This window comes from Chionomys nivalis, chromosome 12 (assembly GCF_950005125.1).
Source record: "Chionomys nivalis chromosome 12, mChiNiv1.1, whole genome shotgun sequence".
In the NCBI taxonomy this organism is placed as follows: Eukaryota; Metazoa; Chordata; class Mammalia; order Rodentia; family Cricetidae; genus Chionomys; species Chionomys nivalis.
Genome location: NC_080097.1, coordinates 70383930 through 70411848, shown reverse-complemented (window position 1 = coordinate 70411848; position 27919 = coordinate 70383930). Strand labels below are relative to the sequence as shown.

General features: G+C 47.8%; 2 protein-coding genes across 2 annotated transcripts; one reads left to right on the top strand and one right to left on the bottom strand.

Annotated features, from left to right (window-relative positions):
• The first annotated feature begins 5180 nt into the window (after positions 1 to 5180).
• On the top strand, positions 5181 to 19962 carry Vdac2 (voltage dependent anion channel 2). Its single transcript, XM_057785832.1, has 10 exons — positions 5181 to 5556; positions 5745 to 5803; positions 6744 to 6812; positions 7709 to 7758; positions 12332 to 12484; positions 12582 to 12634; positions 13573 to 13800; positions 15741 to 15891; positions 18223 to 18280; positions 19582 to 19962. The coding sequence occupies exons 2-10, from the start codon at positions 5770 to 5772 to the stop codon at positions 19671 to 19673; spliced, it is 888 nt and encodes a 295-aa protein (XP_057641815.1). The 5' UTR covers positions 5181 to 5556; positions 5745 to 5769; the 3' UTR covers positions 19674 to 19962.
• A 14-nt stretch (positions 19963 to 19976) lies between these two features.
• Positions 19977 to 22883, bottom strand: Comtd1 (catechol-O-methyltransferase domain containing 1). Its single transcript, XM_057785833.1, has 7 exons — positions 22699 to 22883; positions 22477 to 22601; positions 22149 to 22254; positions 21940 to 22058; positions 21809 to 21863; positions 21543 to 21676; positions 19977 to 21404 (listed from the first exon to the last, which is right to left on the bottom strand). The coding sequence occupies exons 1-7, from the start codon at positions 22790 to 22792 to the stop codon at positions 21252 to 21254; spliced, it is 786 nt and encodes a 261-aa protein (XP_057641816.1). The 5' UTR covers positions 22793 to 22883; the 3' UTR covers positions 19977 to 21251.
• Positions 22884 to 27919: the final 5036 nt, after the last annotated feature.

Sequence of the window (27919 nt, the reverse complement as noted above, 5' to 3'; positions counted from 1 at the left end):
GGCCAGCCTGGTCTATGGATCAGTTCCAGGACAGCCAAGGCTACACAGAGAAGCCCTGTCTTGAAAATCAAACCAAACCAAACAAACAAAAGTGATATAGGTAATTTTGTTTTGTTTTGTTTTTTGTTTTTCAAGACAAGGTTTCTCTGTGTAACATTCTTAGCTGTTTTGGGACTCACTTTCTAGACCAGGTTGGCCTCAAAATCACAGAGATGTGCCTGCCTCTGCCTCCTGAGTGATGGGATTAAAGACGTGTGCCACCACCAGTACCCGGCTGAGCTTGCTCAGGGCTTAAGAACAATTACTGTTCTTGAAGAAAGAAGCTGGTGGCTCACATGTGTGACTCCAGTTCCAGGGAATCTGATGACCTCTTCTGGCCTCTGTGCTGTGCACCTGACAGTCACATGGTACACATTCAGGTAAAACACTCATACATATCAAAAATACAAAATTAAACTTGTTAAAATTAGCAAATGAAGCTGGACAGCAGTGGCACACACACCTTTAATTCCAGCACCCGGCAGAGGCGGATCTCTGAGTTAGAGGTCAGCCTGGTCTACAGAGTGAGTTCCAGGACAGTCAGGGCTATGCAGAGGAAAAACCTGTATCAAAAAACAAAACAGCCGGGCGGTGGTGGCGCACGCCTTTAATCCCAGCACTTGGGAGGCAGAGGCAGGTGGATCTCTGTGAGTTCGAGACCAGCCTGGTCTACAAGAGCTAGTTCCAGGACAGGCTCCAAAGCTACAGAGAAACCCTGTCTCGAAAAACCAAACCAAACAAAACAAAACAAAAACAACAACAACAACAATAACAAACAGCAAATTAAAACAATAACAACGTTTGCCGGCGGTCCGAGTCACTGGCTAGACACGAATAGCAAAGTCCTTCCACATCGGTCTCTGTACCAACCCTGCATCTGAAGTGGGAGCAGCTATGTGAAGTTTGCACTTTGGGTCCTGTTAAGCTGTAAATCCACTGTCTGCCCTAATGATCACAAACTAGATCGAGCTAGAGAAGGCCCAACTCTATTGTGATCTGGAAACTGAAGAACGCTTGTCTCTCCCTAATTGGCTTCTGGGACATGAGTGTCTAGATCACTGTCTTTCATGCCTAAAAATGTGTGCCTAAAAATGGCATCCTGAGGTTGTGTACTCCAAACCCACGCACACTGTTCTTCATGCACAATAGGAGCAGTTATTACATGTACTGGTTTTACTTCGGAGACCAGTTAATTCCAGGATATCCTTCACGGCTGGCTGCAGGCGCTAACCTCCCCAAGTATACCCAAATACAAGTCCCTGTGTGGATTTCTGCCCTCCCTAGCTCTCCACCCTGTGTGCCCCCCTTCCTGGTATAAGCCTCTATTCTGGCCTCTCTGCCACCCCATCTCTCTGTACTCTTTATGGGGTACCCTAGGAATTTTAAAGGGTAAGGAGAGGTGGGGTAACAGAGAAGCACGCACCATACAGTACCTTTCCACTGGACCATACCCCAAGTCCTGCCGTCCTTTATGACCCGTTTGCCGAGCACTGTTGGTCGTGGAGAACTTTGGCACCTGACTCAGAGTTGTCCTCCTCACCTCTATCCTTTAACACCCCGGTGACTCCAGCATCTCAGCCAACAGCTCGTGCCAGTTCACGGTTTTGTGCAGTGCAGCCCACACCAATGCCCTTGCCTCACAGTGAGCCTCGTGCTCTCTGGTTCTCTCTGTATCCCTCTCCTTCTCCCCCTCCCCTTTTGTTTTGTCGAGACAGGGTTTCTCTGTAGCTTTGGAGCCTGTCCTGGAACTCACTTTGTAGACCAGGCTGGCCTCACTCACAGAGATCCGCCTGCTCCTGCCTCCCGAGTGCTGGGATTAAAGGTGTGCGCCACTACCGCTTTCTCGCTCTAAGTCTTCAATTCCTCATTTTCCCCAGGCCTAAGCAAAAGGGGTTCCAATTCACTTCCGTAGTATAGATCCCACTCCAACCTTCTAGGATTCTGCCCATTCCTAGAAGGGGTGGCGTCTTCAGGCCAAGGGACACCCCCACCCCCATGTGTAGACCCACTTCCACTTAGAGGAGCTTTCCGAATCCTGTCGAGCCTTCCGGAGCCTGTTCCAGGGCCTGCATGAACTTTACCCTCATCTGGTTTGTGCTAAGGGTGGACCGAGTTGCATATCTATCTCTAAACCCACGCGATAGTCAGAGTGTGTAAACCTAAGGGGATGGCACTCGGCTGTGTGGGCTGGGTGGCCCTCTCCTAGTACGTCTGAGAGCCAGCGGCAGGCAAAGAATGTGTGTATAGGGCCAGCTCTTCAACAGGCCCTCTTTGAGCCCATGCAGGAGTAAGACTGACTTTACCTGACTGGATTTCAGAATTTCAGAATTGTGGCCCAAGAATTCTCGTTTCCCACCTTTTTGAGCAAGGATGTCTTTAAATTAATCCTGTGCTCATTTAACCATTATGTGCTGGAAGTGGGTGAGGGCAGAAAGGTAGTCCCTAGTTCACAGGAACTGAAGTCAGGGAACTAGATCATTTAAGTGGCCCCATTCTGACAGGAAGCTGGAGGGTTGGGGCAGGTTATCTGTGAAGTAAGTAAATGTCCTTGCGTATAAGAATGGAAATAACTCTGTGAGCAAAGCATGAGCTGCAGAGTTGTAAAATATGTCCACATATTCACTGACATGTTTGTCATAGGATGTAGCCCAATTTCCCTCCCCTTGGTATAAACTGGTCTGAGTAATTTACTCTTTTTTTTTTTTTGCATTTTATTTCTATTTTTTTTTTTCGTTTTCAGTATCATGGATTTTTGTTTTGTTTGTTGAAAAAATTTCCTTATGTAGCCCAAGCCGGCATCAAACTCACTATGCACTCAAGAATGACCCTGCAGCCGGGCGGTGGTGGCACACGCCTTTAATCCCAGCACTTGGGAGGCAGAGGCAGGCGGATCTCTGTGAGTTCGAGACCAGCCTGGTCTACAAGAGCTAGTTCCAGGACAGGCTCCAAAAACCACAGAGAAACCCTGTCTCGAAAAACCAAAAAAAAAAAAAAAAAGAATGACCCTGTAGCTTGGCAGTGGTGGCACATGCTTTTAGTCCCAGCACTCAGGAGGCTGAGGCAGGCGGGTCTCTGTGAGTTTGAGAACAGCCTGGTCTACAAGAGCTAGTTCCAGGACAGGCTCCAAAGCTACAAAGAAGCCCTGTCTCGAAAAACCAAAAAAAAAAAAAGAGAGAGAGACCCCGATCTTCCTGCCTCTGTCTGCCAGGTGCCAGGATTCCAGGCAATGTGCTACCACATCAGGGACGGTCTTTTAGCAGTTTGGATGTGAACACTCAGATTGTTTACTGAATCCTGCTCAAAGTGAAGACCTTGAAACAATTTCTCTTTAAATTTATCCTGTCCCATCTATGCTCTCCACCCAAGATAGCCAGGAAATTAGATTCCCCCCAAGACAAGGTTTCTCTGTAGTTTCTCTCCAGCCCCCTTAACTTACTTTTTATGTCGATGTATTTGCGGCATATGTAGGGAACAGCCAAAGCCCTGAGAAATGAAGTCCTGTGTGAATGCATATTAGACACGGGTATGGTCATTTCATGGAATCCCAAGGCCTCCAACACATGGGACAATTGGCAAAACTATTACCCATGTGGATGGAGCCCAAGAGAAATGGCAAAACTTCCCTCAAAGGTATAAATGTTTATGGAAGGCTGATGAGTGGAATAACTAGCAACAGTACCTTCCTCCTCCCAGATGCCTACAGCCTGAGACCACTGCCTGCAGACACCTCCTACCACGACTGCCTAGCCCCTGCCCCTATGCAGGTTGCAGTGATAGCAATCAGAGAACCCCACCTCACCTCAGTTTCACTGTACGTACATCGTTTCTTCATCCCCTCCCAGGGTTCCTGGACCAAAGCTGCATTGGACATGGTGGTATATATACATATATTTTCCATGTGGGTGATGTGTAAATGTGTGCCCATGCATGTCTGTGTCTTCGTTGATGACTCTCTAATTTACTGAGGCAAGGTTTCTTGCTGAATCCAGAGCTTGCCAATTTAACTGGGTTTTGGATTGGGGAAGCCCAATTTGCCATATTTTCACAGTTTAGGACGAGAGTGAAAACTTCACAATGCTTGAGTCGAGGAAAAGTTCAGAGATAATTGGTTTGTGAGTGTGTATGTGTTCGGAGTCTTTGCTCTCAGTCCGCTGTATGACTATTAAACATTATTAAACCTTACCTTAGAGATGAGGAAACTGAGATTCACGGGCTAAATTACTTGAGTTTTATTGAATTGAAGCCTCAATTGTCTCCATGTCTAATTTGTATGGGTGTCTGTGTGGGTACAGGTATGCACGCTTATGCCCGAGGAGAGCATAAGGACTTCGGGTAGTCTCTATTGCTCTTCCCCTTACTCCCTTGAGGTCGTATCTTTTACTGAACTCAGAGCATGCTGTTTGCTGACCAGCTGGCAGGGAGCCTCAGTGACCCACTTGTTGCTGTTTCTGGGGCTATTACTGGATTTTAATGTGGGGGCTGGGGATCGGAGCTCAGGTCCTTACCCGCTGAGCCCTCCCCCAAGGCCCTGTACCTATCTTCATTAGCTCGCACATTTAGCTTAGCCTCAAACTGGCAGCAATCTCTCTGCTTCCCAAGAATCAGGACTGGCTGCTCCCCCACTCTCCTTGCACATCCAGACAATTTGAGAGCAGCCTTCTAATGCCTGGCAAACACGAACCCTTCAGTTCTCCCCCTAGCCCTCCAGGCATCTCAACCAGGGGAAACTTATTTCCCTACTGGATGGAGCATGGCTTCTGCACGTGTGTGAAAGCCGTTCCATGCATGAGTGGGAAGGAGGCTGCAGGAGCGCAACCGTGAGGCTCTCAGACCAGAGCCCACTGAGCCCGGCTCAAATTGGTTCCTCGGGAGCCCAGCCCCACCAGAAGATGACATTGCAGTGGGCGTTGAACCCATGTAAGAAGGGCATGGAGGCTGCAGATGGCGCAGCACACCTCACTTCGACCTCCCCGGCTCTGAAGTCCGGATCGGGCGGTGACTGCCTGCACTCTTCCTTGTTAGGACCCTCAGCCCGGAGGTGGAGGGGGTGCACGTGACCCTACGTGCTGCGGCGCCCCGCCCCGTCGTGACGCGCGTGGCCTCTCCCATCCTGGCCGCGCGGGTGCCGTTGCGCCGCCTCCGCCGTTCCCGGCCCTCGCCTCTGGGGCTGCCCCGTACATTGCCTGACCCGTGGCCCGCCAGCTCCTTCTCGCCCGGTCCCAGCCGGACGGTCCGAGACAGCTCACCCCGGGGGAATCGTCGCGCCCTCAACCCCCGTGGCCCCTCCGGAGCAGGTGGGAGTGGGCGGCGGGCGGCGCGGCAAGGACAAGCGCAGCGGACAGCCCGGGCGGCGGCGGCGGGGTCCTGGCTGGGGGAGGCCAAGCTTGCGGCGGGGCGCAACGGTGTCTCCTTCACTTCGCCCTCCAGCCGCGTTGGCTGCAGCGCAATCGCCAGATAGCGGAGCGGCCTTAACTGCGAGCGGAGCGGCGGCGGCAGCGCCCCTCAGGACACCCGCAGGTACTACGTCGTCCGCCTCACGCCGAGCCCGGGGCCTAGGCCGAGCGGGCCGCCTGAGCGGACTCGGGACGGCCCTGCGCCCATAAGATGGCCGCACCGGCCCCAGCCCCGGCCCCTTGCCCTTCTGCCCGAGATCCCCTGTGGGCCCTCTGATCGTTCCCTGACCGCACTTCTTGTCCCTTCTACAGATCTCCTTTTCCCCGCGGCTTCGCTATGGCGGACTGTTGTGTACGGACATGCCCACGGCGTAAGTAGATCGATAGACATGTCGGCGGTGGGGCTGCTGTGTCCCCTTTGGGAAACCATAGCCGGTCCCTCCGCGATCCACATGCCTGCAAGGACTCTGCTGACGGACCCGGTGCTGGGCTGTTGGGTTGCAGATAGGGGCTCGCGCCCTGGGCGTTGGTTCTTAGCCGTACCCACCCTCTGCTTTTGGATGTGTCATTTACAAATCCGAAAGCAAAAGAGAAACTACTAGTTGTTGAATTCCATTTTGGAGAATTAGATCAGTCACTTTGCAGGAGGAAGTAGTTCTCCGGCCTGCAGAGACCGGTGCACTACAAGGTCATTTCTCGTGTTCCTAAGGGCGTGGACGTGCTCTTTAGAATGAATGAGCTGCGGGAGCTCAGATTCCGTGCCCTTAAGCCTCACTGCATTGGCGGAGTACTTGGGAGTCATATTGATGTGTTCAAAGTGCTATTTGATATTTAGTTGCCGTAGGTACTTGACTGAAACATAAGATGGTTGTATTTTACCCCCTATGTTTCAAGATGTTAAATTTCCGCCTCCGTGCCTCAATGTTGGTTTTGTTCTTGGAAGACATACCAAGGGATTTGCTAGGGGAAAATCCCTAAGTTTTGGTTTTTATCTCAGTGAAATCAGTCAATCCCCTTGAATTCGGTCAAGGGTGTGTACATGTACTGGTGTTGTGAGACTGGATACATTGTTCAGGGATTAGATAGGCTACCCCCACCTATTAGAACAGTCCTGTAGAACTACCCCAAGTTTATATTACCACATAGCTTTTGGGAGTAAACTATTGTCATGGATGGCTGTTTAGAGTCAATTTTGTCATGGTTCTAGAGGCGTCAAAAACATAGTTCCCGTTAGTCTGCTTCCATGTAAATATTACTCATAGTCCAATCATAATCCAGTCACATTAACTGTAGAATGTTTCTTTTCTCCAGCAATGTGTATCCCTCCTTCCTATGCTGATCTTGGCAAAGCTGCCAGAGATACTTTCAACAAAGGATATGGTAAGGACTTTTCTTTTGATTTTTAGCTTTTTTTTTTTTTTTTGGCCACGCCTCATCTCGGGATGTTTTTAGCTGAAAAGAGAAAATGTGTACTTTGGATCCCTTCAGGAAATTGGCTTGTTTTTCCAGACTGGATATCCTGACGGGTTAATGCTTTTTGTGTTATAGACTGCTACGCTGCACCAGGTTTTCTTCAGGTCGAAGTTTACGAATTCTAACCTTTTAAGGGAAAAATTTGTACTTTTTCTGTGTTTTTTGAGACAGGGTTCCTCTGTGTAGCCCTGGCTGTCCTGGAACTCACTCTGTGCACCAGGCTGGCCTTGAACTCACAGAGATCCACTGGCCTCTGCCCCCAAGTGCTGGGATTAAAGGCGTGTGCTTTTATTCTCTTCAGTGACCGCTCAGCCCTGACTTAGTGTTTTCATTTTGTGTTTGTGACTCCTGGGAGGACTGAAGCCTTAAGGGGTTGTGGGCTTTTTAGAGTGAGTTTGAGTGATCTTGAAGACACACCCTTCTCCCAGTCCTTTGGGATAAACGTCCTTGAGGTGTAGCCCTAAACAGTGTATTCTGAGGAAGTGACTTTCTTATCTAACATTTAAAAATGCTTGAAAAGGGTGTGTCAGGGGGTGGAGCCAGTTACCTACCACGCTACTGGGCAGCTGCTCTGCCTTTGCAGCAGAACTGATGGCTTTTTAAGTGTTCCTTTCCGTGCTGTGCAGCAGTGCTTGCTTGTGTCCCTGGGTGCTGGGATTGTTTGGAATGTAATGTGAATGGCGGATGCTGGGATTGTTTGGAATGTGATGTGAATGACTGGTGCTGGGATTGTTTGGAATGTAATGTGAATGACGGGTGCACACCCGCAGAAGAGTCAAACCTTTGCTCTCTGTTTTTTGAAGGCTTTGGGTTGGTAAAGCTGGATGTGAAAACAAAGTCGTGCAGCGGTGTGGTAAGTGACTACGGAGTTCTCATCAGTCTTTTAATTTCTTTTTTTTTTTAAGTCACTTCTATTTTACATTTTTTTAAAGATTTATTTATTTATTATGTATACAACATTCTGCCTCGATGTATGCCCGCACGTCAGAGCAGGGCGCCAGATCTCAGTACAGATGGTTGTGAGCCACCATGTGGTTGCTGGGAATTGAACTCAGGACCTCTGGAAGAGCAGCCAGTGCTCTTAACCTCTGAGCCATCTCTCCAGCCCCAGCCTTTTAATTTCTAATCCTGTAAATGTCTGCAGCTATTTTGCCTTAAGGACGCAGAGGTTAATTTTTTTTTTTTTTGAGTGATTTACATGTAATCTGATTTATTGGCTTTGGATATGATTTCTGATTTTCATGTTTTCTTATATCCTGTCTACATATGTGTACATATGATTGTACAAAGAAGTTGGGAAATTTAGGTAGAAGTTGGTTATTTGGGTAGACTACAAACTTGAAGGCCAGAGGCTTGTAACCCTCTCTCCTGATACCCTCATAGTTCTGGGCTTAATAGTAACTGGTTTTTAAAGGAATATAAAAACTGATCATTTAATATAATGGCTATATTCTGTCAGTCATCCATAGAGATGTCTACATATGTCTATCCTAACTCGAATATCACTTAGCATGTTAATCCCTCCCAGCTGTTAAGAAAGGGATAAAGTAAAAGTATTGTGTGCTTTTTTTCTCGAAAGGTTTTTGTTTTGAAATTTGGAGAAGGATGTGTTGTGTATATGCTAAACTATGATTATGGGGCACTGTTGATAGTGCATACTGTTCTGCATATAACTGCTGTCTATTAAAGTTGTTCCTGGTGGGGTTTCTTAAAGCTCAGACCTGTTACATTTGTGGGTTCTTACATTTGTCCTGTCCTGTGCTTTTCTTGGTTTGCAAAGAAGTCTAAATGTTTAGTGATGACTGAGTGACTAACTTAGCTGGGATAAGAGGTTATAGAATATTAATTAGCTGATAGTTAATATTTTCTACTGTTGCTGGAGATTGAGCCCAGGGCCTTGCATCTCTATTATTAATTTTTATTTTCAGCTTACCGGGTTTTTAAATGTTTGTGCATGTTACTTTACCGTAAAATAAACACCATTCTTGTCTTTAAAATGCTTACTTTCAGGTGGGGGTGTAACGCAGTGCTTGAGGGCCAGTGCTGCAAGACAAATACCCCTTTCTAGTTGGTAGACAAACTTTAAGCTGAGAATAACCGGAGAATTGTATTAAGCACTAGATTTATAAGCCAAAAATTCTTGTTGGAAAGGAAAAGCTTATTGTAAAACACAGTTAGGGAAAGTTATAAAAGTAAGTCTCAGATTTTGAAGGATATCTAGGAATTGGATCTAAGAGGGTATGTTTTTTTGTTTTGTTTTGTTTTTTCAAGACAGGGTTTCTCTGTAGCTTTGGAGCCTGTCCTGGAACTAGCTCTTGTAGACCAGGTTGGCCTTGAACTCACAGAGATCCGCCTGCCTCTGACTCCTGAGTGCTGGGATTGAAGGAGTGTGCCACCACTGCCTGGCGAGGGTATGTTTTGTTTATACTTTCTGAGTAAAATTGGATAGTATTGGTGCTGTAATATATAAACCTACTCAAAATTAAATTCTATTAAAGCCATTTTCTTTATTGAACTGCAGAGATGTTCAGTCTACCCAAGATGTAAAGATAAGTTCACAGTGGTGGAGTGAGTTGCTTTATTGTTGGTTTCATCTGACCCTGTTGTGCCCACAGGTTGATGTTGACTTAGTTTCCTGAGCATTCATTGGCATACATTATTAGACTGGTCCTTGGTCGCAGGACTGATAGATGGTAGTAGGTGGAGCTTGGGTCATTAACCATTGTCATGATTAAAAACCTAGAACAACTGCTGCCCGTAAACATTTTCCATTTCAATTGTTTGCTGGAAGAACGTGCTTCACATGTATTTAATGTTACTCTGACAAAGTAACAGAGCTACAGAGCTTGCCCTTTTGTCAGCTCTGTTGGCTCATCATCCCACAGCAGGCTGTGCTGTTACGGTTGAGAAGACAGACCTCCACAGTTAATTAAAGGTTTTCCTTGGTGCTTCTCAGTTAGCCAATGACACCTCATCCCAGACTAGGACTCCTAACTTTATAGCAAATGTTCTTTCTAATATAACCCGGTGCAGTTTAGTTTATTTGGTTTTGGTTTTTCGAAACAGGGTTTTTCTGTAGCTTTGGATCTTGCCTGGCGTTTGCTTTGTAGACCAGGCTGGCCTCAACCTCACAGAGATCCACCTGCCTCTGCCTCCCCAGTGCTGGCATTAAAGGTGTGCACCACCACCTGGCAGTTTCTAATATTTCTTAACTCTGCAGGTATCACAATTTCTGATAAACTTAAAACAAAATTTAGGGGGCTGAAGAGATGGCTCAGTGATTAAGAGCACTGGCTGCTCTCTCAGAGAATCCAGGTCCAATTCCCAGCACCCACATGACAGCTCACAACTGTCTGTATGTTACTCCACTTCCAAGGAATCTGATGCCTTCATACTAAATACACATAAAATAAAGCTAAATAAATATTTCAAAATAATAATTAAAAAATCAAAACAGCCTTCCAGTGACTAGGATGTAGCAACACTGACAGAGGAACCGGAAGTCAGAACTCCAACAGACTGCTGAAAGGTTACATTTTACTTTGGGCCGTTCACTCAAGTGTGATGCCTGGTAAAGACAGATCCTTAGGTCGTCTAGAAAATGCTGAGGTACAGCCTCCTTCTGTGTTTCCTTTTCACTTGGTATGCAACAAGGGATTGGCAGGTTGTTGTACACAAACCCATGATTAAAACTTTTTAAAAGATTATTCATTTTTAATGAAAAGCATTTTTTTTTTTAATTTTACATGTGTGAGTGTTTGCCTTTATGTCTTTGTGTGCCTGTGGTGTCAGGTTTCTTGGAACTGGAGATAAGGGTGGTTGTGAGTTGTCATGTGGATGCTGGGGACCGAATTTGGGTCTTCTGCAAGAAGTGTGTTTACTTACTGACCATTTTTCCAGTCTGAGGCAAAGCTTTTTATGGTACTTTAGATTAATTCCATTTATTTATTTATTTTGCTTACTACATACATAGTTTATATGTGTGATAAAAATCAAGAAGCTCCCCTACTCCACTTTAAGAAGACTTTATTTTATGTGTATGGTTGTCTTTTTGACTGCATGTGTATCTGCACCAAGTGTGTGTAGTACCTACAGAGGCCGTAGATACTCTGGACTCGAGTTATAGACTTAGCTGCCTGTGCATGCTGGGAATCAAACCTGGGTCCTCTGTAAGAGCAACAGGTGCTCCTAACTACTTAGCTATCTATCTGGCCCCATGGAAATGTGGTTAGTTGGGTGAGGTGTGGTGGTGTACACGTTTAATCCCAGCACTAGGAAAGCAGAGGCAGGTAGATCAGGCCAGCCTGGTCTACAAAGCGAGTTCCAGGATGTCCAGGACCACATAGTGAGACAAACCACAACAAAAAACAGTAAAAAGATGGCTTGAAAGTTGTTTGGAAAGGCATGAAACCTAGTGAAGACTCATTTCCAAAAAACAGAGGTACTGGAGAGATTAGCTTAGCAGTTAAGAGGGGGTGCCCTTGCAGAGGACCCTAGTTCATTTCCAAGCACCTACATGGTGGCTCACAACCACCTGTAACTTCAGTTTCAGGGAAATCAGATTCCTCTGGCCTTCATGGCATCTATACTTCATATTCACATGTATGCAAATTAAAAATAATTCTTTAAAAAGGAAAAAAGAAAAATAGACTATTTGGATTGTTAAATTTAAATTTTACTGCTGGGCGGTGGTGGCGCACGCCTTTAATCCCAGCACTTGGGAGGCAGAGGCAGGCGAATCTCTGTGAGTTTGAGACCAGCCTGGTCTACAAGAGCTAGTTCCAGGACAGGCTCCAAAACCACAGAGAAACCGTCTCGAAAAACCAAAAAAAAAAAAAAATTTAAATTTTACTTACAATTTTTTACATTTTGAGTGAGGATTATGTGTATGTGCAGGCATACATTGTCATGTGGGCGGAGGTTAGAGGACAACTTGCAGAACTCTGTCCTCTCTTCCTGCCATGTAGGCTTTAGAGATGGGAGTTAAGTCATCAGGCTTGACAGTAAGCCTTTCTCTCCAGTGAGCATCTCAGCAGCCCTGTGTGTGTGATCTTTATTGACTAGTCAGAAACGTTAGGTGGCATTGTAGTGGCATCAGTCGGTCGGAGGTAAGTTTTCACTGTTGGGTTCGCTTTGGAACTAGCATAAGATAAAGATAGAGAGCCGGGCGGTGGTGGCGCACGCCTTTAATCCCAGCACTCGGGAGGCAGAGACAGGCGGATCTCTGTGAGTTCGAGACCAGCCTGGTCTGCAAGAGCTAGTTCCAGGACAGGCTCCAAAACCACAGAGAAACCCTGTCTCGAAAAACCAAAAAAAAAAAAAAAAAAAAAAAAAAAGATAAAGATAGAATGTAATATAAATTAGGCAGTGGTTTCTTCCAGGCTTAGGAGAAGGAGGGTTCATGAGATTGTTTATTGTCTTGTTAGGAATTTTCAACATCTGGTTCATCTAACACGGACACTGGTAAAGTTAGTGGGACCTTGGAGACCAAATACAAATGGTGTGAGTATGGTCTGACTTTCACAGAGAAATGGAACACCGATAACACTCTGGGGACAGAGATTGCAATTGAAGACCAGGTAGTGTTTCACACACTTGCTTTTGTGTATTTTTGGATTTCAAAAAGGAAATCAAGCTGAACATAAATTCTCATAAGCTCTTTTTCTCCTAAAATAGATCTGTCAAGGTTTGAAACTGACATTTGATACTACCTTTTCACCGAACACAGGGTAAGTGTTTATATTTGTCTGGTCAGGAGAGAGGCAGCTTCACTTCAGTCCTTCACTTCTGCTTGTAAATGCTGCTCCACACTGCTGGCTTGCTTCAGAAATAGGCCTCTTCACTGTGGCAGTGCTAATTGTTTCTTAGCGTTTGTGACTGGTAGTTTTTTTTTTTTTTTTTTTATTCTTTTTTACTTAAAATTTCCAACTGCTCCCCGTTTCCCATTTCCCTCCCCCTCCTCCCACATATTGCCCCCTCCCCCTGTTCCCCTCCCCCTATCCCCACTCCACTTCTCCTCCCCCTAGTCCACTCCCCCTCCCTCTCGATACTGAAGAGCAGTCCAAATTCCCTGCTCTACATGAAGACCAAGGTCCTCCCACTTCTATCTAGGTCCAGGAAGGTGAGCATCCAAACAGGCTACGCTCCCACAAAGCCAGTTCATGTATTAGGATCGAAACCTAGTGCCATTGTCCTTGGCTTCTCATCAGCCTTCATTGTCCGCCTTGTTCAGAGAGTCCAGTTTCAACCCATGCTTATTCAGTCCCAGTCCAGCTGGCCTTGGAGAGCTCCCAATAGATCAGTTCCACTGTCACAGTGGGTGGGTGCACCCCTCGTGGTCCTGATTTCCTTGCTCATGTTCTCCCTCCTTCTGCTCCTCATTTGGACCTTAAGAGCTCAGACGGTTGATCCAAATTGGGTCTCTGTCTCTCTCTCGATCCATCGCCAGATGAAAGTTCCTGTGCCATTCTCCTTGGCCTCTCGTCAGATGACTGGTAGTTTTACAAAACTCTTCTCCCTGTCACCCTGTGGGTTTAATTTATTTCGTTTTTAATCCTGAAATTTTCATACTGCAGTTTATTTAAATCTTTCATGCCCCCCCTGTAGAGTTAGGTATATAAATCTCTGTCACTAGCATCATTTTGAAACTAGTCTTTCCTTTTTTCAGGAAGAAAAGTGGTAAAATCAAGTCTGCTTACAAGAGGGAATGTATAAACCTTGGCTGTGATGTTGACTTTGATTTTGCTGGACCTGCGATCCATGGCTCAGCTGTCTTTGGTTATGAGGGCTGGCTTGCTGGGTACCAGATGACCTTTGACAGTGCCAAGTCAAAGCTGACAAGGAGTAACTTTGCAGTGGGCTACAGGACTGGGGACTTCCAGTTACATACTAATGTGTAAGTATTCCTTTATAGGCTCTCAGGATGTTGTGTGATGTCACTTCTTTTTATCTGTTTTTTATTTAAAGGGTGTCTGACATGGGATAGTTTTAGGAGCTCCTCAGAAGCATGTGGTGTAGACACTGAGAGTGCATGCTTAATGTCACTGAGGCTTGAGGTGCTTTATAGCTCTAGGGGGTTGGGGGTGCGAGGTTAGACTTTGACAGACTGCTACCAGTGCTGCTGTCTCTGACATGATGAGCTAGGATGGGTGGGGTCCTGGTTTGATAGGATTATTTTAGCATGTACGATCATGTGGTGCCTTACATTTTTAATTTGGGAGGGAGAAGCGGCTGTATCTTCCTGAGATTGAGCCATCTTAGTGTACATAGTGAGTTTTAGGCTGGCCAGAACTACATAGTGAGCACCTTTCTCAATAAAGAAAAAATGGAAAAAAAATGGTGTTTTTTTTAACTAACTCAAGTTAGATTACATAGAAAAGGACTTAACTGTTTTCCCCATAAAACAGTATATTGGTACATAACAGAAGTACAAAAGAAAACTATTTCCCATAATCCTACCAGCTAGACACAAAATCTTAAATTTTTTTAATATTTATTTGTTATGACATAAATATGGAGGTTAACTGTGGAAAACTGAATGTCCCAGGAATTGAACTCAAGTTCAGGCTTGGTGGCAAGGGCCTTAAGACCCAGTAAGCCACCTGTCTGTCTGTCTGTGGTCCTAGTCCCATCAGCTACTCTCAAATAGTGCATGGGGACTTCTTATTAATTTTGAAAGCTTGGTCTTAGTTTAGGCTTGTTTCTAACTAGCTCTTATAACTTAACCCATTTCTATTAACCTACAAGTTGCCATATGGTTTTACTTCTGTGTTTGTTCCCTCTGCATCTGGCTGGTGACCTGACCCCGCCTTCCTTTCTTCCAGAGTTCCCCCTGTCCAGAATTCCCGCCTAACCCTCCTGCCTTGCTGTTGGCTATTTAGCTTTTTCTTAAATCAGTCACCGTGACATAATTTTACACAGTGTAATCTCAGCTCTGCCTAGCCTGAAATTTCCTACCTTGATATATAAACTTTGTTTTGGTGAACATTTGTGTGTGTGCATGTGTATGTGCATGGTACTGCTGCGAGTTGAATCCAGGGCTTCATCCATGGTAGGCAATATTCTGTCCTTGATCCTAACCCCTCTGCTCTGTGTGTACGTGTTGCACACCTCAATCCTAGCATTTAGGAAATAGAGGCAGAAGAATCTCTGTGAGTTTGAAGCCAGCCTGCTCTACATAATGAGTTTCAGGACAGCCAGGAATACATAGAGAGACCGTGTCTTTAAAAACATGAGGCTGGCCGGGTGGTAGTGGCACATGCCTTTAATCCCAACACGCGAGGCAGAGGCCAGCCTGGTCTACAGAATAAGTTCCAGGACAGGCTCCAAAGCTACAGAGAAACCCTGTTTCAAAAAACCAAACCAGACCAAACATGAGGCTGGGCTGGAGTGATGCCACAGCAGTTAAAAGAGCACTGGCTGCTCTTCCAGAGGACCCAGGTTCAATTCCCAGAACCCACATGGCAGCTCACAACGGTTCGTTACTCCAGTTCTAGGGGATCGGACACCGCTATGCAGACGTATATCAGGTAGAACACCAGTATACATAAAATAAAATAAATCATTAAAAACATGAGACTGGGGCAGAAGGATTGCTGTGAATCTTGCCTGGGCTACAGAGTAAGACTCATCTGTCTCAACCAAACCAGAAAGGACTTTGAATTTTCAGTAGAACTTTAAAGAGCGGCTCTTGCACACTAGGCAGGCACCCTACCACTAGGCCGCCTGCTCAGGGCTAGTAGTCGTTTTTAGTAACATGCAGTGCTACAGTATTACCCTGTGCCTTAGAAACGGTTACATTGTCTATTCTAGATTCTAATTCAAAATATCTTATAGCAATAATGGGACAGAATTTGGAGGATCAATTTATCAGAAAGTGTGCGAGGATTTCGATACCTCGGTAAATCTTGCTTGGACGTCAGGTACCAACTGCACTCGCTTTGGCATTGCAGCTAAATACCAGTTGGATCCTACTGCTTCTATTTCTGTGAGTACTTCTTCACCTCAGAATGGGGTTTTGGTTGTGGGAATTACTCTGGGCATATTGGATGGTGTGGAAAGCTTGCCCGGGAGTCACACAGTCCATGTTGACACATATACTGAGATTGAAATTGGAATGCTGCGTTTCCTGTGAAAATTGGGATAGAGGTTTGATTTTCAAGCTAGCTCACTGGTGATTTGGATGAGAATGGCCTCCATATGGTAATAGATTTGAATGCTTGGTGGGACAGATTAGTAGGTGTAACCTTGTTGAAGTGTGTCACTTGGCAGGTTTTGAGGCTTCAAAAACCCAGTCATTCCCCGTTAACTTTTTCTGCTTGGGCCTACCTGCCTGCTGCCCAGCTTTCCACCGTGATGGTCATGGACTCTCTGAAACCAGGAGCCCGAATTAAGGCTCTTTTTATAAGTCACCTTGGCCGTAGTGTTTTATCACAGCAGCAGAAAAGTAACCAAGACAATCAAAGACGTTCACTTGAGTTTGAGAGCTGCTGAATTAGTATTGCTGATATCCCTGAGCCCCCAAGCCTGGCTAAGCTCCAGGTAACCCATGTTTGGAGTCCTGGGTTGTTTGTACTTGTGTTGTATAATAGTATTTTTGATTTCATCTTTTTTGTGGTTTATGAAATCAGATTTGGTCTGAAAGGTCACTGAAGAAAGAGACTAGAGTTTGGCAAGAGAAAGGATTTAATATTACTGTTGCTGGTGGTGGGGATGGGGAGGAACATCTTCCTGGGACTGTTGACCTAAAAACTTGCACCTCCAGGACCTACTACTCCCCCCTCTTCTAAGGCTAGAGCAAGGTGGTTGGCCACTCTTGTCTGATTCTTGGCTCTTTCTTCTGTTTGTGTCTTTAGTCAAACATAGTGGTTTGGGTAGAAGAGCATGTGCTGTGAGGGTAGGGGATTGACTTCCATTCCTGGCAGATGAGCGGCTGTTACTGTGTGTCAGGGACTGTGTGTACTGTATGTACTAGGGATGACAGGAAGTTAAACAGTCCAGGAGAGTTACTGCTATTACATAAAGTCCTCTTGATCCTCAAGAACTTGCGTTTCAATACCTTAAGCAGGTATGTTTTAGTCCCATCTTTGCTTTATGATAAAACATTTATGATCAGCCACAGTGTAAAGTGAAAAATATCCAGAATGCTTCTCCCTTTGATAAGTCAGTGACACATTTATGACTCCCGCTGTATCTGACTGCACCAGTAAAGCACTCTGCTCAGCACACCGTTGTCTCTCACATTGCTGGTCTTCAGATGTGTGCTTGTGGCACCATAGCAGATTGGATGCCCGTGGTAGAGACCCCTTTCAGCTAATAGTGTCCATGGGAAAAGGTGGCTTGGGGCCTAGGTATCATTGAGTGACTGCTGCCAGTCATTGTGGAATCATGACAGCATTTCCTATCAAGTGGAGCTGTTGATGGCCCAGTGGAGCAGCGCCTAGAAGCATAGGCATTATCTTGATTGCGTTTTGATATTTATACATCACAAGAAGAGTCACTGAATCATTCCAGATCCATTGTGCTCGCAGCAAGATATTAGCTTTATTTTGTAGCTCCCAGGATACTGAAGAGCCCAGTTGTCTGTCTAGGCTCTGGAGTTGGCGGTAAGTTGCAGGTCTATCTGTGCTGTGGCCTCCAGGCTGCATGTGTCCTGTATAGTACCATCACATTGATAGGTAACAACATTAAGATGCAGTGTGGGCGGACTGGAGCATCTAGCCGGGGTAGTGGAGACTTGTGCTTGGAGCTGCTGCTTAACGTGTTTGCTCTTCAGCATTCCTGTCAACCCTCGAAGTCTGTGACCTAATCCTACACTGTCAGGGCATATAAGGGATTGCTGAACTTCCCCATTGGAGCCTCATGAGGCCCCAACTAGTTATAGCCCAAATCCAGCAGCTGAGAGTTAAGAGCGTGAAGAAGGAATTAAGCTGTGGGGATCTGAGAAAGAACCCTGGGAGTGGTGATGTGTGGAAAGCCACAAGCTTATAAATTCCTCATGTACATTCCAAACATGGCTTTCACCTCTAGTGGGTCTGGTAGGCGTCATCAGCCACATTTTAGCTTTTGTGCATAGGGTGACTTTTTGAGTGGTCTTTATATTGTGTGGATAATAGGGGTCTCCATATACATCCCAAGGGGTATAAAATGTGTTGTTGGACCCTAATGACAATTTGATTTTGAGTTAATGTCTAATTTTAAGTTGCACTTGGTGTTTGCTTAATTCACGATTCTAAATTTTAGTATCCCATTGATTTAAAGCCCTGGGTCCTATAGTTCATGCTTTGCTCCCTTCAGAAATGTCTCTCTCTCTTTCCAGGCAAAGGTCAACAACTCCAGCTTAATTGGAGTGGGTTACACTCAGACTCTGAGGCCTGGTAAGTAGGATTGTTTTTACCACCTCCCCTCCTTTTAAATAAGATTCATTTGTTTGAAGTGTCTGGGTGTTCTGTCTGCTTGAATGTCCACACTAGAAAAGGGCATTGGATCCCGTTGGACAACAGATACAGACAGTTGTGAGCCACCATGTTGGTGCTGGGGATTGAACCCAGGACCTCTTCTATCAAAATTAATCAATCCCTCCCTCGCTCCTTCCCTCCCCCATTCGTCCGTCCTTCCTTCCTTCTTTCTTTCATTTTTCTAGACAGGGTTTCTCTGTGTATCTTTGGTTGTCCTGGAACTTATCTCTGTAGACCAGGCTGGCCTCGAACTCAGATATGCCTGCCTCTGCCTCCCATTTGCTGGGATTAGAGGCATGCGCCATCACCCCTGCCTAAAATTAATTTTTTTTTGGATTTTTCAAGACAGGGTTTCTCTGTAGCTTTTGGTTCCTGTCTTGGAACTAGCTCTTGTAGACCAGGCTGGCCTCACTCACAGAGATCCGCCTGCCTTTGCCTCCCGAGTGCTGGGATTAAAGGCGTGCGCCACCACCACCCGGCTAAAATTAATTTTTTTTTTAGTTTATTGTTTTATAAACGTTTCAAGCCTGTAGTGGGATGATGCTCCCCTCCTGAAAGTTACAGCTTATGACTCCCTCCCCTGCTCTGTGTAGTGAGGATGCGGCCTGAGTAAGCACAGCTGCCTTCCTCATTCTAGAGAGCCCCTCCTAACCATCTAACCCATTGTGTAGTTTTCTCACTGCTGTCTAAATGGTGTCTTGGACCAGAGTTTACTTGGTGATTTGGCTGGTCTGTCTCTGCATCCCCTTGAGGCGCAGGGGATTTCAGAGCAGCTTCGGGGTCATATGCAGGCAGATTGTCACTCAGTGGATCTGAGGTGGCGAGCTCTGGAGCGCTTAGAGCAGTTGACGAGTAAGGTCTCAAAGCAGCCCAACATTTGTAGTGGGGACCCTACTTCCTACACCTGACCAGTTCCTGCTGACATACCTGGCACCCTTCTTTACATCAGCACTACCTACCTACCTAATATGTGCTTCCCACTCGCCCCAGAGGTCTCTTGAGAATTCAGTTACAATCTGGGTAGTATAGTGACCATGATTTTGGCTTAGAACGCTTTGAACTTATTACTAACCTTTTGAGGTCTCAGGTGTACATTTCCCATGATAAGCTGGTATTCACGGCTCATCCAGTGCCCTTTGGGATTAGTGTGGTGCTGTGGACTTAGGCAGTGGGGGGTGAGTGGTTGTCAGGACCATCATGGCGGTTTGCTTTGTTTGCAGGTGTGAAGCTTACACTGTCTGCTCTGGTAGATGGGAAGAGCTTTAATGCTGGAGGCCACAAACTTGGGCTTGCCTTGGAACTGGAGGCTTAATCCAGTTGAAAGAAACCTCTGGGAACGGATATCAGAAGATTTGGCCTTAATATATTTCCATGTGACCAGCAGGCTCCTCCCCTTCCCCCCAGAAGGTGATCAAATCAAAGGATGATTAAACAAGAGCTGTATTTTAACTATTTAGATAGTTTCCTGTTGGCTGGTTTTAGTTGGATGGTTATCTGGTTATCAGCGCTGCCGTCGTGCAGCCACCATACCTTATTTAAACGTATTTAACTGTTAAATGTGCTACCCACCAGTGATGAAATAGACGTTTATGAAAACCGTGCCATGGTGTGCATGTTTGTTTTATGTTCTTTTAACATTGACTATTGTACTGAATGAGATGGATCAGTGGATGTTTTAAGATGAGGTAAAAGATTTTCTTTTGTTATATTCAGCCATCATTAGAATTACTTTGATAATCCCCAAACATGACAAATTATGAATAAACAAGTGTACATAACTAATGACTCCACGTATGTGCAGTTACAGATTGGCCAGCCAGGGTCTAACCTTGGTTAATACTTTCTTCTGGTGAGCTGTTTGCTCTTTACCTAAGTCTGTGCAACTAAATTCCCGTGTCCTTAGCATAATTCCACGAGGTCTTTGAGACTACAATAAAATCAGAGGATACATATGTTAGCATTCTTCAGTTTCTAAGTTTGTGCACAATTATAGTGAATCACTGTTAACCCATGCATGATGCAGCAGTGGTGCTGAGTGGTTAAACAGGCATGCCATCCCCTGAACCCCAACTACAGACACTGGAGGAAGAGGACCCTGAGAGGAGCAGTGCAGGGGAGAGGGCTGGGAGAGGAGGAAGAGGGCACCAGCAGGAAGTCGGCGCTCTTTCCAGATGAACACTGAAAAGCGGACAACCCCTTTAGCCATTGTCTGGGTGATCTGTAGGACCCAGTGATTCTGGTTAGAAAGCACAAGCTTCCCTGGGGAGGAGGGAGAATCACAGATGAGAGAGAGGAGTCAAGTGTCACACTGCTTGATTAGACCCTAGAGCTCAGTTGAAGCTTTGGAGTACTTGGGACTTCTCCGAGAAATGGTGCATATGTAGAACTTGTAGGTTAAGGACTAGAAGATAGCACTTTGCCTTGCCAAATGGGGCCTGAGGGACACGGGTGCCTTCCAGCCCCACTGCATGTCCTAAGGGATTGACAGGGGTGATGGGGGCCATGTGAATCAAAAGACTGATTCTCGAAAGGTTCTGTCCCCAAGCACCTATCTCTGGAAGGTAGCAGGTTGAAATTTGATCTGGATGCTGCTCTCTTGCAGGGATCTATCTTGTCAGGCCCCAGGTGTGGGAGGCAGGAGACACCCCTTACGTCTAGCCCTCATAACCTGTTGGGACTCTACTCAATGCATGCAGCTGGCACACTTCATTAAGATTATTCTATCAGATAGGGCCACAAGCCTTGGTGCCAGGGAGACTGCTTTGCTGGAAAAGCTGACTTCCTGTAGGACCACCACCTAATAAACGGCAGATAGGGATGCTCAGAAAATGGTGTGTCCTAGTCCTTTTATTGTCAGGTTTAAAACTAGGGTCACTGTCTGGGGTTCTCCTTAGATCTTGAAGACCAAGGAGAGCCCGTCACCCAGGGGCAGGAGGCTGATGTAGACCCTGGCGTCTCGCAGGATGCGCTCATTCAGGTTCCGCACGCACTCAGCAGCCTTGTCCTTGGGTTTAGGATGCAGCACCTCTCCGCACCACAGGACCTGTGGAGGGAGGGGCGGGCCATCGGGAGTGGGGGGCGGTGCCTACGGTGTTGTGGGCGGAATTTTGGGACGGGAGGAGCCGATACCAGCGGGAACGGAGCCCCGAGAGGGAGCCGGCTAGCTTTTGCTAGTCCTTACTCTGAGCACGGCGAGCACTCCTCCAGGGCGTAGCAGCTGCAGGCAGCGTTCGTAGTAGGCGGTGCAGTTCTCCTTGTCCGCGTCCACCACCGCTACATCGAAGGTTCCGGCCTCTCCCGCCGCCAGGAGCTCATCTTGCGGGACAGAGCAGGTGCAGCTGAGCTGCGGTTCCGGTGGCAGGAAGCCCCTGCCCAAGGTTCAGGGTCGCCAGGCTTGGTCCCCCAGGTTGGACAGTGCAGATGGGGCCCTTCTGCGCCGGTGCTCACCTAAAGTCTGCAGGGCGGGCTGCAGCCGAAGGTCGATCTTGTGCTCCGCTTCCGCCTGCAGAAGGAGGCCGGTCAGACCGGCACGCCCCCGAATCCCCGAGCACGCGCAGCCGCAAGTGTGGGACTCTCACCTGCTTCCACAGGGGCCGCCCCAGCTCTGGGGGCTCCGTGTCCACCTCGCAGGTCACCACGCGGCCAGCCTCGGGAAGCGCCAGGGCTAGCGCCAGGGCGGAGTAGCCCGTGAAAGTACCTGTGGACCGGTACACTCACAGGCTCAGTCCAGGATGCGGGGCGGGACCTGTGAGCCGGGTTCCCAGAGACCCTGGCTGTGCGTCCCTACCCAGGTCCAGAGCTTTCTTGGCCTTGATGAGCCGCGCCAGGTTGGCCAGAAGCTGGGCCTGCTCACAGGTCATCATGGAATCCCCCTGCGGCTGCTTCAGGGTCAGCTGTGTGTGGGGAGAGGGTGGTACCATTCCTGGCAATCACCCGCCCCCGCACAGATTTTGAATCCTGCAGGGGCGCGGTGGCAGGTGTGGCCAAGAGGGGACAGGTCTCAGGGAACCCGGAAGCCCAGTGTGGGCCTCTGCCCAACCCAAGGTCACACAGCCACGTGAGATCCACCACGCTAGGAAATGAGGCGCCTGCTCTGGTCCCCCATTCCTACTGACCAGTCGCAGGCTCCGCAGCGCCGGGTGCTCCCGCATGGAGCGGCTCAGCAGATACTGCCACAGGGGACTGTCCTCGGGGGGCAGCAGGCGCTGTTGTCTGGATCCCCACGAAGGCCACCGTCTCCCTGCCGGGGAAAGGGTGCCAGATCAGGGCCTGGGGTTCTGACAGGGTTCTCGGGCTCTGCTCCGCGCCCTCCCATTCCCGGGACTGCCGCAGCTCACCCAGCAACAGACCAGTGGCGAAGGCGGCGCCCAGGGCGGCCGATCCCAGGGCCAGCACCGCGGGAACAGATAGCCGAGGCAGTGACTGGGCCATGGTGCGGGTAGCAGGCGGCAGCGGCGGTGATCACGTGTGCTGGAGTAGCGGGGATGGGACTGGGACTATCGGGCCGACTGGGCTCCACCTTGTCCAGGCCTGCCGGAAGAGCCGCGGCCTTCGGGCACCATCTGGCGACACATCGCCGTATTGCAAGGTCGGGCTGGGAGAACCGCGCGCCACCCGGTGGCCTCATGCAGAACTGCGTCGGACCAGAGAGCACGCCTGAGCTTGGAGTTAACGGTGTCTGCAGTGTAATCGCCCCCTCCTGACTGCCATTGTTGCTGAGGCTCCCAAGAAATATATGAGCATGGGGAGCCCCCGGGATGGTTAAAACGACCGTGTGTCCAATGGAGAAGTTCAGAGAGACTTGAGGGACGCTTCCTGGAGAGGTACCCAAGTTGAGGGAACCAAGGATCTGGTTTGGAGACAGATCCCTGGGGGTGGGAGGGAGTTAGTGGGTTCTAAGACTGGAATGCTGGGTGTAGAATTTTGTGCCTATCCGTCTTTCTGAGTCTCAGTTTCCTTTTTGTAAAGCAGGGGTTACAGTCTTACCATGAAAGGTGTCAGATTTCTCACACACAGTAGGTGTTCAACAGTGGTAGCCATTGGCCGGAGAGGCCATCTTGGCAGGAGGCGTCTGAGTTCCCCTTGCAGAGCTATTCTACCAGACCAGTATTCCCTAGGCATTTATTGCATACCTACTGTATGCTGAGTTCTGGTGGAAGGAAAGGCCCCTGTGGTTTGGGCTTGGAGACAACCGGACAGGACCCAGTGTTACTAACTCCTTTTCTTTCTTTCTTTCTTTCTTTCTTTCTTTCTTTCTTTCTTTCTTTCTTTCTTTCTTTCTTTCTTTCTTTCTTTCTTTCTTTCTTTTTTTTTTTTTGGTTTTTCGAGACAGGGTTCTCTGTGGCTTTGGAGCCTGTCCTGGAACTAACTTTTGTAAACCACGCTGGTCTCGAACTCACAGAGATCCGCCTGCCTCTGCCTCCCGAGTGCTGGGATTAAAGGTACTAACTCCTTTTCTACCCCGTGAAATCATGACTGGTCCTCACTGCCACAGCGCTGGACGGGGTTGTGAGCAAAAGCACAGGCACAAGCCTTATAGGCTATCAGTGCCATCTTTAAAAGACGCTGCAATCTGCAGGGTCCCTGAGGCGCTTGCCATGGAAGCCCGTTTCTTAACAACACTGGCCAGGCTTGGGCAGGCAAACTGGTGCAGGATGCGCGAGGGGCCCCAGTCAGGTCACCTAGAGCTGAGTGGCCGGAATCCTGGGCCGCAGGAGGTAAGGGCAGGGGTGCCGGGCCGGGGAGCATCGCCTCCATTTTCAATTAGGGTAGATTGACTTCTTGACCTATTGGCGTCTGTCCCTGGCACCGAGCTTTCTTTAGGTACGTGGTGAGCTTTCCCAGCTGCTCCCGAAAGCCACCCCTAGGACAAACTCTTTGTCCTCATTTCTCTAAACATCCCGTTTGATCCTGAAAATGTCTCAAGTTTGAGCTATGTTCTCCAGGTAAGGACCGTGGAAGAGGAAGTTCCTTAGCATTGAGCACACAGCAGACACTGTATGCTTTCTCAGTGATGAGGTGGTCCCACTCAGTGGGCAGTGGTAAAAACAGGGACAACGGAAGTCTTTACTGAGCACCTACTAGGTACCAGACGCTGAACACCCGGCATCCCTTGGAGCAGTTACAGCATCGTTCCCATTTTCCAGAGGAGGAAAGGGAAATCCTGAAGTGGTCACCTCATTGTCCACCTGCCTTCTCTCCTAAATTCCACCACCTTCATTACTTCTCTGAGACGCACACAGTGCGGTCCTGTCATGGTGCCTCCAGCCCGCGTACGGCACAGGGTGCCAGCACATCTGGGGATCTGCGTGGCCCACAGGTTTCCAGTGCACACCATAGCCTTCTTCCCCCAACCTGGCTTCAGGCAGAAGCAGTGGGGGGGGGGGCGCAGGCGAGGAGGGAGCCATGTCACCATATATCCCCGTCAAATTAAAAAACTAATTTGAAAAGATTAATGCCTTCCATTCTTGTTACGTTGGCTCTGATACCTCTGGGCCTGCGGACGCTCTGCCTCCTGATTATTGAATTTTTATGGCCTGGTAATTAATTGCAGATTCCCTGTTTTGTTCTATTTCTTTTTCTCTGACATTTTAATTTCAACAGAAAGCACTGGTCTCTATGTAGATTCTCTCTGGAGACCCTAATGGTCTATAAAACAGAATGACTTATACACGTGGCACCCACTTCAGTTGGCGAGCGATTGTTTGAAACCTTGCTGATCACGCAAAATTTAATTTTTTCCACCTCCCTCTCCCTTTGCTCCTCATCTCTTGTCTCTTCCATTGCCGTGCCAGTGCCTTCACTCACAAGGAAGGGGGTGTCACCTCCGGATCTGCTGCCGGGCCTTGTCAGTGAACTTGTCAGTGGGTATGGAACTGGGTCCATGCAGATAAATGGACATTCTTAGCCAAACTGGGTCACAGCTGTTCATAGACACAGGGCTGGGAGAGGCCTCTGAGTTTTTGCCTGATGCCTCCCGCCTTCTCTTTCTTCCAGCCCTGCTAACACCACAGGCTTGGTCTCTCTTCAGAGCCCCACCCCCACCCCTGGGACTAGGCAGGCCTGAGCACAAGATGAAGACCGAAGGTTAAATTGAGCTGAAGAGCTGGGAACTTGAGTGTCTCCAGGGGCCGGGCAGGTGAGGCCAGTCAGGGGACAGTTCTCTGGGGCCTGTGTCACTCTAGTTCTCCCCTTCCGCCAGAGGACACTACAGCCACTCAGAGAGCCGGGTGTGGCCAGGGTGCCTGGGTCTTGGTTTGATTCTTTTTCTTTTCTTTTTTTTTTTTTTTTTTTGGTTTTTCGAGACAGGGTTTCTCTGTGGCTGTGGAGCCTGTCCTGGAACTAGCTCTTGTAGACCAGGCTGGTCTCGAACTCACAGAGATCCGCCTGCCTCTGCCTCCCGAGTGCTGGGATTAAAGGCGTGCGTCACCACCGCCCGGCTTCTCGCAAACCTCTGGGCTTGGTGTTTTAAACAGTCGGTGAGCCCGCACACAGCTTTGTACCGCGTCTGATCTGGTTCACCGGCTCCTGTTCATTCCTGGAACCGAGCGGCGATGTGAGGACGTGAAATGGATCCCTCAGGGTGGAGTGGGCCTCTGCGACCATCTGCCCATCCCTGTGTGGCCCTAAGGAACCCTCTTCTTCCCTTTGGGCCCTTTGGGGTCCATTCCATATTTGGTTAGCTTCTCTTTCTCCTGGGCTTTCGAGACACCTTTGGATGGACTTCCAGGTTTCCTAGTCCCTGTCTCATATAGAGAAACTTGCAATCTAACTCCATCACATCTGGGTCACCTCTGCTAGACTCAGGGAAGGTAGCACCTCTTAATTTGAGATTTTGGGAGGCCAGCCTGAGACTTGGAGGACCCTAAAGGCAATTCATGTGAGTGGGTTGAGGCAAAGAGACTGCAAAGCCCGGATTTCCGAGTCCTTCAAACTGGCTGGGGCCGGGTGCCGGGGACGGGACCCACAGATTGGGTAACTTCTGTGCTTACTGGCAACGGCCAAAATGTCCCAGTTTCCTCATCTGAGAGACCAGACAAGGAAGCAACAACATGGGTTCTAGGGTTAGATGAACGGGGCTTCAAGTGTGGGATGCTCTGCTGATCTCACTCTGGGTGAGGCCAGAATCTCAGTTGGATAAAACAGGATCGTCATGCTTTGGATCTTAGAGGTTTGGTGGCTGCTATGTGGGGCTATTGGGAGTGGAGCAGCCTAGTTAGAGGAAGCAGGGTCATTGCAGGGTGTGACCGTGAAGGGGATATTGAGACACCACCTTTCCTCTATAACTGCTTCCCATTCTTCATGAAACCAAGAGCCTTGTGGCGGCTCCTCCTGCCACCATGAGGTACTGGGCCACCGTATCCACACAGTAACTGGCTGGATGACGATGAAGCCAAAACTGAAATTGTGAGCCAAATAAACCATCTTTCTTTCTCTCTTTCTTGTTTGTTTTTGGTTTTTTGTTTTGTTTTGTTTTGTTTTGTTTGAGACAGGGTTTCTCTGTAGCTTTGGAGCCTGTCCTGGAACTCACTCTGTAGACAGGCTGGCTTTGAATTCACAGAGATCTGCCTGCTTCTGCCAGAGTGCTAGGATTAAAGGCGTGCACCACCACCCAGCTAAACCATCTTTCTAACCCCCTTTCAAGATGGCCTCTCCCTATATATCCCAGGTTAGTCTTAATGTCTAGTTTTCCTAACTTAGCCTCCCAATTGCCAGAATTACAGGGGCCAAAGCCATGCTGGTTTCTTTCTCTCTTTTGTTTTTTTTTCCTTTTCTCTTATTTCTTCTTTTTCTATGAGCTCTACATTTTTCTCTGCTCCCCTCCCTGCCTCTCCTCTCCCCCATTCAATCCTCCCCCAAGATCCCCATGCTCCCAATTTACTCAGGAGATCTTGTCTTTTTCTACTTTCTACTTCCCATGTAGATTAGATCTATGTAAGTCTCTCTTAGTGTCTTCATTGTTGTCTAAGTTCTCTGGGATTGTGGTTTGTAGGCTGGCTTTCTTTGCTTTATGTTTAAAAACCACCTATGAGTGAGTACATGTGATAATTATCTTTCTGTGTCTGGGTTACCTCAAAATAATGTTTTCTAGCTCTATCCATTTTCCTGCAATATTCGTTATTTTTTCTGCTGTGTAGTACTCCATTGTGTAAATGTACCACATTTTCCTTATCCATTCTTCGATCAAGGAGCATTTAGGTTGTTTCCAGGTTCTGGCTATGACAAACAATGCTGCTATGAACATAGTTGAGCACCTGCCCTTGTGGCATGATTGAGCATCCTTTGGGTATATACCCAAAAGTGGTATTACTGGGTCTTTTTTTTTTTTTTAATTTTTCGAGACAGGGTTTCTCTGTAGCTTTTGGTTCCTGTCCTGGAACTAGCTCTTGTAGACCAGGCTGGCCTCGAACTCACAGAGATCCACCTGCCTCTGCCTCCTGAGTGCTGGGATTAAAGGCGTGCACCACCACCGCCCGGCTACTGGGTCTTGAGGAAGGTTGTTTCCTAATTTTCTGATAAATGGCCACATTGACATCCAAAGGGGTTGTACCACCTTGC

Excerpts from the sequence above, each read along its gene's own strand:
- Vdac2 (XM_057785832.1), top strand. The coding sequence starts at position 5,770 with ATGGCGGACTGTTGTGTACGGACATGCCCACGGC. Across the intron at positions 13,801-15,740 it reads TTCCAGTTACATACTAATGT|CAATAATGGGACAGAATTTG; the intron begins GTAAGTATTCCT and ends AATATCTTATAG. Across the intron at positions 18,281-19,581 it reads CACTCAGACTCTGAGGCCTG|GTGTGAAGCTTACACTGTCT; the intron begins GTAAGTAGGATT and ends CTTTGTTTGCAG.
- Comtd1 (XM_057785833.1), bottom strand. The coding sequence starts at position 22,792 with ATGGCCCAGTCACTGCCTCGGCTATCTGTTCCCGCGGTGCTGGCCCTG. Across the intron at positions 22,255-22,476 it reads CGCTGCGGAGCCTGCGACTG|CTGACCCTGAAGCAGCCGCA; the intron begins GTCAGTAGGAAT and ends CCCCACACACAG. Across the intron at positions 22,059-22,148 it reads CAAGAAAGCTCTGGACCTGG|GTACTTTCACGGGCTACTCC; the intron begins GTAGGGACGCAC and ends ACCGGTCCACAG.